At 39.7% G+C, this 13,788-nt stretch overlaps 1 protein-coding gene across 1 annotated transcript in view; it reads left to right on the forward strand.

The window, feature by feature from the left end:
* LOC147727227 (annexin A1-like) overlaps window positions 1-13,788 on the forward strand; it is a 229,806-nt gene that overhangs the window by 157,455 nt on the left and 58,563 nt on the right. The window contains exons 6-8 of the mRNA XM_086961276.1: window positions 1,518-1,608; window positions 6,226-6,305; window positions 6,985-7,041. Coding sequence (XP_086817402.1) covers window positions 1,518-1,608; window positions 6,226-6,305; window positions 6,985-7,041 — 228 coding nt within the window. The remainder of the gene's footprint in view (window positions 1-1,517; window positions 1,609-6,225; window positions 6,306-6,984; window positions 7,042-13,788) is intronic.

Genomic DNA, 13,788 nt, shown 5'->3' on the forward strand with positions numbered 1-13,788 from the left:
ACATAAAAGCACAATGTTGCATTATTGGTCATCTGGTTGTGCTAGACAATGGGCAGCCACAAGTTCAGGCTGATCCTGATGAAGCATGGGCAGGCTACATAGAACAGGTCAGTCCTGCTGAAAAATGTTATCTTTTCAAACTCCAGGGTGGAGAGATTATTTCTCTGTGAAGGAGGCCAGGAGGAGTAGGGAGAGTGTTGTGGATGGTTGTCGCTGTAGCACAAAGAGCAGGGGGGGTGGCACAGGCTGTTGTCATCGTAGCACGAAGAGCCAGTCCGGTGTTGCAGATAGTTGTTGCTGGAGCTTGCGTTAGCGGTCACCGCGGGCTGTCATTGCTGGAGCATGAAGTGCAGATCTCACATTGCTAGTCGTCGCTGATGGTTGCTGCTGTATGAAGAGTCTGGTTCAAAAGAGTTTCACTTCCCACAGCCTGCATCGTCCAGTGGTATCACTAAGGGGTAATTTTGAATAATACAATTACCTCTGTCTTGATGTGACCTTACTTATGTTGGATGAAAAGTACTTATGAACAGCCTATTGTGCAAATAAGTTAATTTATGTAATTAATCTGCCATCTTTCTCCTGAAACTTCACGTACAAGCATTCTTTCTTGAGCACCCCTTCACATATCTCCTTGGAGCAACAGTATAGGCATGCAATGTATTTAGATTTCGTGTTTCTAGAAAATGTAGAAAAATGTACACATTCAAATGTGTTTCTTCTGTGTGTGATTAAAGTATTTGGTATAACTATTCTTCCTTACGGTCAGAAAGAGTACTTACTCACATCCTTGAGTTATATGGGTTCGGGTTTATGAAGAAATGGTTTGGATAAGTGTCTTCATTACAGCCTTATCTACATTGTGGATCTTCCCGATTAGACCACTTGTTTCACGTATTAATAACTACCAAGGTCCTTTGGGTCATTTAGTCGGGATACCCCATTCTTATGCAATTACTTTTAGAAAGTTGGCATTTTCAGGCCTTAGTTATTTGGTGCCTACAGCCTGTTTCTGGTTTATATGACTGGGTATGGGTGACAGTTGGGCTTTGTGTATTCCTCCCAGACAGCCACACACAATGGGGAGCTTAGGTGTGCCTGGATGGGCCACACATACAAACGTAAGCCACTTGGATTCCTCTGGGGTTGGAGCCATGCAGCTTACACCTTTGTAGTAGGTTTCCATGTGAAGTTTGTGAATACCGAAAGCAGTAAACGCACTCCAAAATGTGAACTTACTCAAAAGTGTAAGTTACCTTTGGGAATCAGGTCTTGTGTGTTATGTGTTTGTAAGCATGTTAAAATTATTAAATACTTAAAATCCACTTTTATAATGCGATGGCAAATCAATCTGCCTGATAAATTTAGAAATATGCCTACTATTCGTGGTCTGTTATTCGTACTTGCCTCGTAATTTCAAATCCTGAGTTACAGGGTGCAAAGAAGGCAGAAGCTGAGGTGTCTCAATGGTATTGTATTAAATTGCAAACAGTTTATTATATTGTATTTTTATATAGGGTTTGGGGACAGATGAAGACACCCTTATTGAAATCCTTGTTTCGAGAAACAACAAAGAAATCAAGGAGATCCTTAAGACCTACAAAGAAGGTAATCTTTAAGTACCTTTTACCTCAGTTCAGATGTGTATGGATAGGACCGTTGACCATGGTCCATGATTCATCTTTAACTTTTATGTAGCTAAAGCAGAGGAATAGGAATATAGGCTTAATAGGTAAGTGTGAGGCGAATGTGGGAAAGATCAGAACCACTCTTATAGTAAAACACTTCTGATTATCACAGATGGTCCTAACGCACACATTTTCAAAGAAACAGCTTTTCAGCTTTGGCAAAGTGTACTGATTCTAGTTAGGCTATGATATTTCATGCTACCTTCCCTCTTTTCTCTTCATGGAAGGATCTTTAGGTTTGTATTCAGGGATTACACTGTTCATATTATCGCTGCTCATGCCTTTGTGTTCTTGATTTCCAGTATCCTTCTGAACCAGTGTCTTCTCTCTCCCTCTGTGGAACTTTGGACATTTTTTCTCTCTTTTACTTTCGAATTCCACATTCTACTAATTCTTTTCGTTTTACTTATTATCAAGTTTAGTTTTTTTCCTGGGCATTTGTTCTGTTATTCCCTTCTGTCTCATGCACAATGTATTTCCCACCCGTTTAACCTGAATCCTGCTGACCTCAATAGTGATATTAACTACTTCTCCCCCATTCTGATCTGCATCAATTCTACTCACTCCTTCAATCTTTTGAACCTTCCAGCAGGCCTCCCTGACCTTGCCATACTTATTCTCTCCATTCAATACAATCCTCCTACCTGAAAGCGAAACTATTCTTAATAAAGGCCTATTCTTCTAATAGCCAAATCCCTCACTCCAGTCTTCACTCAGCTCGAGACTCGTCTTCTGTTTGCCAAGAAAAGTTATTTTCCCACACAGATCCCCCTCTTGCACCAAACCCATGGACTTTCGTTTCTATTTTCAAACATCTTACCAATCTCTTGTCTCGCTTTTCTCTCACTACTTCCAGTGTTTAATTTGTAAAAGAAAAAGAAAATACGGGCAAAGCCCTTTGTCAGGAGGCCACTGCAACTTGCACCACTCACTGCCCCTACCAGTGCTGCCAATGAAAGTACCAACACAACTATTAACCATCACACTCCTACACTTGTGATAATTTAGACTATTCCAGACCCCTAAAACTATAAGAATTGCTTGGATAATAGGTATTAGTCATTTTTTGTATTTATAGTGCTAAAGTTCTGGTGTTGTGCTCATCTTTAAAGTAGACAAACAGCGCCTCCATATGGCAGTCTGTCATAAGTGCCACTGCTGACAATTAAGTGCTGGTGCAAAGCACCAGAAACCACGGTCTCAAATTAAGCACTGTCTACTTCTGATTTTGCGTCTTCGTTAACTCCAAAATTGATCTAGCATTTTCCTTGTGATGGTCCAATAACCTCCTCTATGATACTCTGTTTCTCTAGATTCTCCTAATTAGACCCAGGTAAAATCATCATTATGTTGGATAATGAAGCATAATTGTAGTAATCCCACACTTCTCTTGCCAGACGACATTCTGCTATAATGCCATATCATGCAACTATGTGCCATTTGAGGTAAAAATGTTCCACGAACGTACAGGAACAAAAATACACGAGTTGATGTTGTTAGCAGTGCTTTTGTTTTATTAGGATGCATTTTGGGATAATTGCGATAAAATGTAATGTCAGTTTTGCATCATGTATAATTAAGTGCAATTTCATGTAATTTTTTCAAAAGTTCAATGAATTGTACAAATCCAAATTACATGAGTTTTGCACAACCATACAGCCAATATCAGTTTCTAAGCTTTGTTGTTTTCTTACACTTGCTGCTATTCGAAATGCTGCTGAGCCTCTGATACAGTTTACATTTTAACCATAATATCTTCACATGAAACACATGCGCGCTAAATGCACTAATGGTGTAATTACACCTCTTCACCTCCAGGGGATGCCTTCCTCCAGACATCCCCAATTCAGCCTTTCACTCCTTGATGCACTTCTCAACCCTCCTTCAGCTGTAGAACGAAAGTTCTAGCCCAAGAGAAGTTAAAATGCTTGCTGACACCTTTGTGGAGGGACTTCCAGTTTTGTGCTGGGGGAGATTGTGCTTCTCAAGCAGCTCCCCCTGCACCATTGCAACCATGTGGTGGTGATCCCGTTCTCCTGAGGCCACCATAAGCAGAGGAGAATGCTGTTTTGCCCTTGCAGGCTGGTCCTGGCCTGTAAGGCATTATGGGAGTTGTCGCATATTAGAGCATCGGATCGGCGGTGGAGCCACACATGCTTGGTTGTCGGTCCAGGCAGGGGTCAAAGGACGCCTACCTTCTGGGGGCATAGCTTGTCCCCCAGGGTACCGATCTGCACCCTCTTCACCTCTTCTTACTCCTGGTGGCGCTCCCCAGCCACTGGGAGCACTTTCCTTCGTCCTCAGGGCCTCCCAGCCAGGGAAGTCAGCAGGGAGCTACCTTCATTGGCTCCCTGCACCAGCCTTTCACCTTGGTTTAGTCCTGGGCCTCTCTTCTTCCTGCGCAGAGGCCCCTGCTTATGCGCACTGGTCCTGGACTCTTCTCCTGGCACAGTTCAGGATTCTGGAGCAGTCCAGGAGTTCCTCCTTCCAACTGCCCATTGTGCCAGGCTCCAGCACCCTCTGCCTCTGCAGACCACACCCCAGAGAGAGCTTCTCTTCCTGTGCAAGCATTTTTTTAAAGTTGAGTAGGGGGCTGGCAGGAAGTCTCTGTTTGTCCTATCAAACAGCGACACATCACTTCACTGCCCCTGCTCCCTCCTTCCTGCCCAGCCTCTGGGTTTGTTCAAAATGGCATCACCCAGGGACTCTTACCACATCCACACGGTCTCTGAAAAAGCCCCTTCCCCCTCGCTGCCTTCCTTCCTTGGTGCAGCCTGGTGCCTGGCACCCAGTGATAGCTGCTAATGGATTAGCCTGTAGCCCCACCCATCTTCTCTCCGTAGAGAGGAGGCCTTAGCTTGTGATAGAAGGGTTATCAATTCATCCTGCTGAGGTCATATTCAGCCAAGCCCTGGTTATGGCTGACTCAGAGAAATGTGACATTTCTGGATGACCCAAAAGCAGTAAAAATATGACTTTGGACTCTGCAGAATACTCCTTCTCACATCTGTTACAGTGGACTTTAGTGTGTGTCTGGAATCTGTAGGGCTTATGAAAGTTACTCTAGCCCATGGGCTCCACACCCCCAGAGGGGAATATTGAAGTGAAAAACAGTAAAACAGACTCACTTTCCCTGGCATGTTCCTTACCAGTGTATATTCTGCATAAGTCCTGCCACACTATTCACTTTGTAGCAGCTCCTGGACTGCGCACGCTAGGAATCTCCCCTGCACAGCCCTTATATATGTGCACATGCAGTAACACCTGTGTCTGCATGTAACCAGCCCAGTTTCCCTTACTCCAGGTGCTGCGCAGTGGCCTGGTGAAGCCAGGGGGATACCAGTAAAAACCCTGTGCAGTCTCTTTCATCCTGAGTTCCCCATAGGTGAGTCCCAACTTATGAGGCTCCCCCACAGTGAAAGCTCAACAATTAGGTCCTCAAAAAGCGAAACAATCCGGGCGGCCCATAGTGTCAGACCACCTTCTAACAGTTGTTCAGAGAGCCTGTGTGGCCATCAGGGGTGTAGCTCTGTGGGGTTGTATGGAGTATGACATCTCACTAATAAATGAATTCTGGTGAGTGTAGTTGGGTCCAGGGGCCTCCCGTTGGGCTAGCTGTGTTTTTGATTGAGTTTCCACTCGGATTAGCAGCTCTCATAACACAGACACATGTCTCTATGAAACTCCACTGAGCTTATATACAACCACTACTGTTCTTTCCTCTCACACAAAATATGTCAATAAAAACAGAGGTCTGACTGGCTCTTAAGTGATGCAGAGAAACCATTTAATTATAATACTATTTTCATCCATTTTGCCATTTAAATATTAGTAATTAGGGAATCTCAGTTCCACACCCCCTAACCTAACTGACTAAGCTACACCCCTGGTGGCCACATTGGTGAGGTATCCTGATTCCAGTAAAATATGCATTCACATTTGTACCTATGAACTCTGCATTCCTCTGTGACTGATCTAAGGAGGTGTAGGCCAGTCAAAGTACTTAAATAAGTAAGCCAGTCAAAGGGGAATGCTAAAAGGATGCAGTTGTCTCATACTGCCTTCTGCACTGCACTGTTAAGTCATAAGAGCATAGTTGTACGATTTTCTTTGACCACCCCTCTATTAGTGGTGTCAAAGGAAAACATGGATTTAAGAAGAAAGGTCCTTAAAGGTCTACTTTGATTTGTGTTCCAAAGCCAGCCTTGGTGACAAGAAGTGGGCCTTGCAAAGTGCGCACATCAAACTTGTGACAGTGTCTTTCTGTTTTGGTCCCATAGCATTTTCCTTCTCTGTGATTTCGGAAGTAATAGTACTTTTTCAGATATTATAGTATGCAGAAGCTGTTTGAATAAAGTAGATTTTATCAAGTAGCTTTTTGACACTGTTTGGGCTGTGAGGGCTCACTCAGCGAATCCAGTGCCCTCAACTTTATTAACTCTTGTATGCTATTGCACACAATAATACAGTACCAATCAGGAAAGGTTTCAGCTATCAATGTGTCTATTATGTGTGTTTTTCTATTTCCTTTATGCAGAGTTCAAGTGTGAGCTGTCTAAAGATATTAGTGGTGACACAAAAGGAGATTTTCAGAAAGCTCTGTTGGCACTAGCCAAGGTGAGAACGCCATGCCCAGATAATTTCAAGTCTCCAAACAAAGCCTTGTTCAAGTACAAGATTCTTCATTGTTCCTTTTTGATCCACTCATTTGGATGTTTGCTCACATGTATTTTCATTGCACGTTAGTTGGTCTGTTTGATGGGGTGTATTTGACTTTTACTTGCAAGGATATGATTGTCTTTGGACTGGTAATGTTTATTTTATTATTATTATTAGATAACTTTATTCGATATGTAAAAATACCATAAAAGCAACAACTTATCCGAAACAGGTTACAGGTACAATCATAAAAAGAGTTAATAATCCCTTAGTTTAAAAACCATATGATACAGTTTCAGTCAAAAACGGTTAAAAGATTACATTGCACCTATCCCACATCCAACCAATTCAACTACAGTCATGGGGACCATTCTTAAAAATAAAAGGTAATTATGACAGGAAATCTACAAGTTACTGCTGCCCCTTGTATTCCTTAGTCTGAATGCAGCCCTTAAAAAGTTCATGACACAAAATAGTGTAAGAGCATCTGGAGTCAATTTTAAAAATAACAGTACCACCCGTGCTTGTTTGAATCTAGGTAATGTTTATTTAGTTACATGTCGTTTGAGTTTCACATTTAAAAACATTTCATGTTGCAAAAATCTGAATTTAAGGCATAGTAATTGATCTTTTTCAGGGTGAGAGAAGTGAAGATACTCGTGTGAATGATGAACTTGTGGACAATGATGCAAGGGTAAGCATTCCATATACAACTTCTTGGTGGTCTTGGTCTTCTAAAAAACAATATGGTGGTCATCTTTTCTTTCTCATTTATTTAAACAGTTAAGAATGTCACACAAAAACTATGGCAGAGTGTGTACTCTTGTGGGATGTCATAGAATATGTTTTACTACTGTGACATATATCAATAGACATAAATTAGTTACCCGATCTCAAGTTCCGAAAACAACATTTCACTCAACCTATGCATTATACTGGCATATTTCAACAATTACATATACTCCCGCAATTGTCCCAAACTTATTTTAAATTTTTCAGAAAAGACCACATGCACTTTTGTTGTTTGAGTAATTATTATCTTGAAATGACTTAAATGCTCACCTGTTTAAAAGCCACACTGCATTTTATTTCTAGTTAAAGACTTAAAGACTACATTGTTTTAAAGGTACAGATGGGTTGCATGGCAGAATATCATGTGCAAAATATGGATGCAAACATTTCCTACTAAGAATGTTTAAGGCCACTGTATCGATGTTCGATAAATATGAAGGGAAGTACAAAAATATTGATATCAAAACCATCATGTTTAAAATATTTAAAATACAAAAATATAGAGCCCAAAAATATAGATAAAAAAGAGATGGTGACTTCAATATTAGAACAAACTCCAAAATATCTATAATATATAAAAAATAACTGCAATGCAATTCACATTTACTTTAATATTTTAATTTTAAAAAATCTAACTTTTGCAGGGCAACAAAAACATTTATCATAAATAGATAAGCATAAATATACTCCAGTGTAATACATAGCTATATAATATTGTAAAATATATTTTATTTTGAAAATATTTTAAAAATAAAAGCATGTTTATGTTTAATTAACATTTAAATAACAACGATCTTTTTTTTTGCACATTCATGCAAAATAATCATATATAAAACATCTTATACAAAATAGATTTTTTATCACATTTTAAATAAACACTCTATTTACACGTATTGTAAATCTAAATGCTCTAATTCGCATTTGTTATAGCCCTGTTTTAAAAATCGAATATTTTCATAATTTTAAATGCATATATTATACATCCATAACAATTTATAAATACATTTAATTAGTAGTCCTAAAATGTTAACTCCAACCCCCTTTAAACCGCACATTTAAAAATAAAATTAAAGAGTATTAATTAACTTTGTTTTACTTAAGCAAACATTAGAAAACTTTAGAAACCAGAGGGTCAAATTTTCCATTTTAATAACAGTCTCACAAACATTGTGTAAAGAGCATACAGAATGTGGGCCGGGATAGATATACTATTCTAACTTCAATTCCTCTTAAAATTCAAGAAACTGCACATTGTTTTTTTATGGGGGGGGAGTAGTGTGAGGTAGGCAGATTTAGTATTTTAACTTTAGTCCTCCTAACACTGGGGCAAGGGCATATATTTTGGATACTCAGATTTAATGATTTGGTACTATCCCCCCAACACTGAGCAATATCACTAAATTGGGGTGAGAGGGTTAAATGTAACACCAGTCCCTCAAACATTAGAGAAAGAGTGCATGTATCTGGAGATGTCAGGTTTATATTCTACCTCCATTACCACTAGCACTGGGGAAAGTGCATATATTGGGGCTGGTCATTTTTACTATTATAAAATCAGTCACACTAACATTCGGGAAAGTGCAAATATTTGGGTGAAGCTTTTTTTCCCCATTCTATCCCCAGTCCTTCTAACTTTGACAATGTGCATCTATTTAGGTGTTCCAATTTACTATTATAATGCAAGTCCTACTAAGGGGCCTATTACGATTGCGGTTTTTCCGCATCCTCCGCGCAATCGCGGCGTAAAAGCTCCAATATGGTGACAGTGTCTCTCAGACACTGTCAGCCATATTAGGATGGGCTGTTTAAAATGCTTTTCCGCGGCTGGTTTTCCGCCGTGGAAAAGCATGTGTAACTTCACTGTGGGGGCCCGTTGCGGGTCCCCTGGGTGAAGGGGGTTGGGGGTGCACATGGGGGTACCAATGGTACCCCCTTGCATTTGTATGCAGAAATCGGCAGGCACCGCACAGTGCCTGGCACTTTCTGCATACAAATGCAATGTATGCATTTTTACCATTGCGGCGGATGCAGCTTGAAGCCGCACCCGCTGCAATGGTAAAAATAGAGGATGTGACCGCCAGGGTGGCGGTCACATCCTCATTGCACATGAGGGAACTCCGCAGGCCATGCGGAGGTTCCCTCCTACTCTATGGTGGCGGGCGGACTCAGGTCCGTCCGCCATCATAATCGGCCCCTAAGATTGGGAAAAGTGCATATATTTGTTTGTGTGGAGGTCAGAATTACTCTTTTGCCTTACCTAGGAAAAAGTGCATAGACTTTTGGGTACGAGGTTTACTATTCTAGCTCAAGTCCTAATAACATGGTAGAAAGTGTATATATTGGGGGAGGGCAGATTTTCTATTCTAGTTTCAGTCCCAATAATCACTGGGGAGCCTGCATATAGTCGTGGATGGGTTCAGATTTAGTATTCTAACCCCAATCCCATTAACATTGGGGAGTGGAGAAGAGTCAGATATACTATTTTGACTCCAGTCCCACACACATTGGTGAAAGTGAATAATACATTATGGAGTTTTGCATTGGTATTTTATTTCCTGTCTGACTACTATTGCTGATCATACAAATATTAGGGTGAGAGCTTTCATTTGTTGTCCTAAATAAAAATAGCACATTTTCAAAAAGTAATATATTTGACTTTTTTGGTGTTTTTTGATTGATTTTTTATCAAATAATAAATACTTAAAAAATATAAATATTGGAACCTCCATTTGTTTTAATATTTGTTAAATGATTTAGTAAAGATGCTAATTTAAATAATGCCTGTTGAACTAATTAAATAGTGTTATAGTTATTAATTGTGTATTAATTAATATACTGTTGAAACAAAACAGTGACAACTCAATACCCATTTATCACAAAAACTAAAATTATACATATAAAAATGAAAAAAATATAGAAAAGTAATTTAACCCACCAATATAGTATTTAAGATTTCAACAAAAACTATAATTCTCTAGAATTGCAATTGTATGTATTAACTAATATCTAAAGCTCAAAAACAAACCAATAAAACCTATAACGTTAAACAACCTAAAAAAATGCAAAGAACCAAACCCATTATAAAAAAACACATAAAATAAATGGATGTTATAAATGAATTAAGTAGATAAATATTTATATGATATTAGATAATATATAGTTACAGCAAAACATTAGCCACTCAATCCCCAAATAAAGCTCACAATCTAAAAAATAACCTTAGGAACAAAAAATGTAGTATATTTCAAAACAATACTCTCAGAGATATTTTTTATATTAAATGAAAAGAAAAATAGACAAACAATAAGCAATATATGCTACTGTATTTATGTGTACTATATTTTAAAACATTAATATTTTTGCCAAGCATATACAAATATTTTCAATAATATGCCCTGCAATATTCTTGTAGTTAAGTACTTTGTTCGCAATATTTAGGGGACACCATATTGTGGAGTCGATATTTCCGAATCACAACTAAGGGCCTCATTATGATGTCGGTCGGAAAGCACTCCGCCCAACTCGGTCTCGGAATGGTTGCCATCTGAATCAGATTTTGGGAGTCCGACCGACAGATTACTATCTTTCCGAACACCGTTCGGTCGAACTCCCTTTGACTTCAATTGGAGCCTGTGTTCCGACCAACAACACAGGCTCCCATTGAAGAAAGGGATGGGTGCAGAATATTATTAGCAGCATGATATATTTGTACCATAACATTGGAAACATAGAGTAGGGGATTTAAAAAACCAAAGATAGAAAATGCTGAAAAAGAGAGAGACAGAACTCTAGGAGGTGTACACGATGTATATGCTCAGTCGGTGTGGGATGAGCAGGATTGTTAATACTGATCCAAGAGTATTTGGATTTTTAGGATTCTAACAAACTAAGCCTTGTTTTCTGCAGTAAGATGATATCCCCCTTAATCTGTGACAGTATTCAACATTTTTTTCCTTTTAAATGAATGATTTGTAATCAGTGAGAGTATTTTTAGTAACTGCATTGTGAGCAAGTTAGTATGGTAGGCAACATAAAATATCCAATAATGGTCAAATGGTAGAAAATGAAATTAAGTGATGGAGTATATAATGACCGCAGAACAGCCAAACAACGTAAAAAATACTCCTTAACTTGCAGTTTATCAATAGAGCAATTTCCATTTGTACGTGGGAATCAGATCAAAAGATACCTAACTAAATATGAGATGGAGAGAGTAATATAATATCACAATATAGCATCACAGTCAACAAATTTAATTTTATGTATCTATAAATTCAATTGCAAAAGTGTATCTATAATATACCATAACACATTAACCAAACAATGCATACATTAGCAGTTTGAAGACAAATTAGGACCAAATGAACTGATCATGTCAATCAAACAACCATAGAGAAACTAAAGCCTGATGGCCAAAATAGTGAGAGAAAGGCACATAAACTGCTACCATTAACAATCCATGTCTCAATCCTAAGGGCCTCATTATGATGCCGGTCGGAAAGACTCCGAACGGCATTCAGTTTGTCTGAATCCGCGTTGAAACCAGCATTTCTGACAGACTCAGAAACATTTCTGAATGACCAATTACGATGGTAGGTTGTGGTTGACTGTATCAAATGCAGCCGATAGGTCTAGGAGGACAAGAAGGCTGCATTGATCGGAGTCGAGTGACTTGAGTATGTCGTCTATGACGTTGAGGATTGCAGATTCAGTACTACATCCCTTTCTGAATCCCGATTGGTGGGGATCTAGAAATTTGATGTTTTCAAGGTGAAGGGTTAGCTGGGGGAGCACGCATCTTTCCATGATATTAGCCAAGAATGGAAGGTTCGAGACCGGTCTGAAATTGTTCAGATCTTCTGTGTCTACACCTGGTTTCTTTAATAGTGGGGTGATAAAAACGTGTCTGTAAAATAACAATCCAAGATGATTAAAACCAAGTCCAAGATGAATATTCTGTGTCCAATGTAATCCAATATCCAAAAAAAAACGGAAATTTGAATAAATCCAAGTCCAAAACGAAAATTCCAATGGTAGGGGAGTTGATGGTTGTAGATGCTTGTCCCCAATCAAACCCTGACCCTCGTCGCTAGTGATAAAAGCTCAGAAGCAAGATAAGTTGTAGAAGGAGCTTTATTGGTACAACCATCAACAGGAGATCACAGCAACTGACTCTTCAGAAGAAAACATAACATTCTGATAATTATGTCAAGAAGGTAGAGCTGGTAAAGTTCCATTAAAGGTATAGTAACCACAACAGTGACTTGCCCTACCTCGAGGCAGTCTGGAACAGATCCAGAGCTCAGGAGCTATTGATGATCTTGCACCATATTGGAGCTGGAACTCGCTTTAGGTCTTTGGTCAGGAGAGGGGGTAGTTGGTCCAGGGCGTGAGCTGAGGGTTTAGCCTTGGAGATTAGATTTACTATCTCTGCTTCCTGGATGGGAATGAATGATGACGACTGTTGTGGAGATTTCATGGAAGCGTTGACAAGGGTTTTGGGCGAATTGCTCTCTTTGAGAAAGATGGGGTTTAAACCCAATGCGAGGTCGATCTTGAAGATTTTGTCAGTGAAGAAGGTTGCGAAGTTGTTGCACTGAGCTTTGGATGCCTGAGTTCAGGGAGGAATGGGTTTGGAGGTCTGATTTCTTATGATGCTGAAAAGTTCTTTGGGTCGATTTTTTGCATTATCTAATGCTGAGCAGAAGAAAGCAGACTTTTTATTCTTGATGTGATTTTTTTGCTTCCTGCGGGCTTCTTGGAGTTGATCATGGTGGGGGGTTGAGGGATTATTCCTCCAAGTTCTTTCTACGGCTCTTGATTGCCTTCTTTCCTCGTTGATGTCAGTGGTGAACCATGTTCTGGAGGGGATGTTCCTAGCTTTCTTTAGTTTCAAGGGAGCAATTTGATCTAGGGTAAGCGTTAAATTAGAGTTATAGAGAGAAGTGATATCATTGGTTGAGAGGTGGTCAGTGGTGCATGGGAGCAGCAAGTTGATTCTTTCTTCTAAGATCGCTCGTGGAATCAGGGCAGTGTTTCTCACCGATTTGGAAGGGTCTCGTTTTGGAATTGAATTAGTCAGGATTGGAAGGTTGATGTGAAAGAGGACAATGTGATGGTCGGACCAGTCGGGGGGGGGATGTGATCGATGGTGATAGACTTTCTTTCCGCTATAATGACGTCCAGGATAGCTCCTCTGTGATGAGTTTCTTCTAAGCAGTGTTGTGTCAGATTGTTCGCTTGAAGTAGGTTATTTAAGGTTTGAATGAGTTTGTTCTTGGTTTCATTCCATCTTAGGTTGAGGTTGCCCAGAATTATCTAGTTAGAGTTGCCTAGTGCTCAGTGGGCAATCAAGTCGGAAAGGTGAACCCCAAATTCTGAAGAATTACCTGGAGGATGGTATAGAAGATGGAAGAGTATGGGTCTGGAATCCTGAGTTTTGATGTTGACAGAGAGGCATTCAAAGGAGCTGTAAGCACAAGAGGAGGTTTCTGTGATGGCGATGATACTCTTCAGGATGATTGCTATGCCTTCGCCTCTATTCCCTTGCCTGTCCTTGTTAATCTTCGAGAATCCAGGGGGGCTAATATGTCCATAATAGGGTAGGAGAGGTTGTTGAGCCAGGTTTCTGTTATGAATGCTATGTCTA

Source organism: Lissotriton vulgaris, chromosome 3_1, assembly GCF_964263255.1.
Source record: "Lissotriton vulgaris chromosome 3_1, aLisVul1.2, whole genome shotgun sequence".
Classification (NCBI taxonomy): domain Eukaryota; kingdom Metazoa; phylum Chordata; class Amphibia; order Caudata; family Salamandridae; genus Lissotriton; species Lissotriton vulgaris.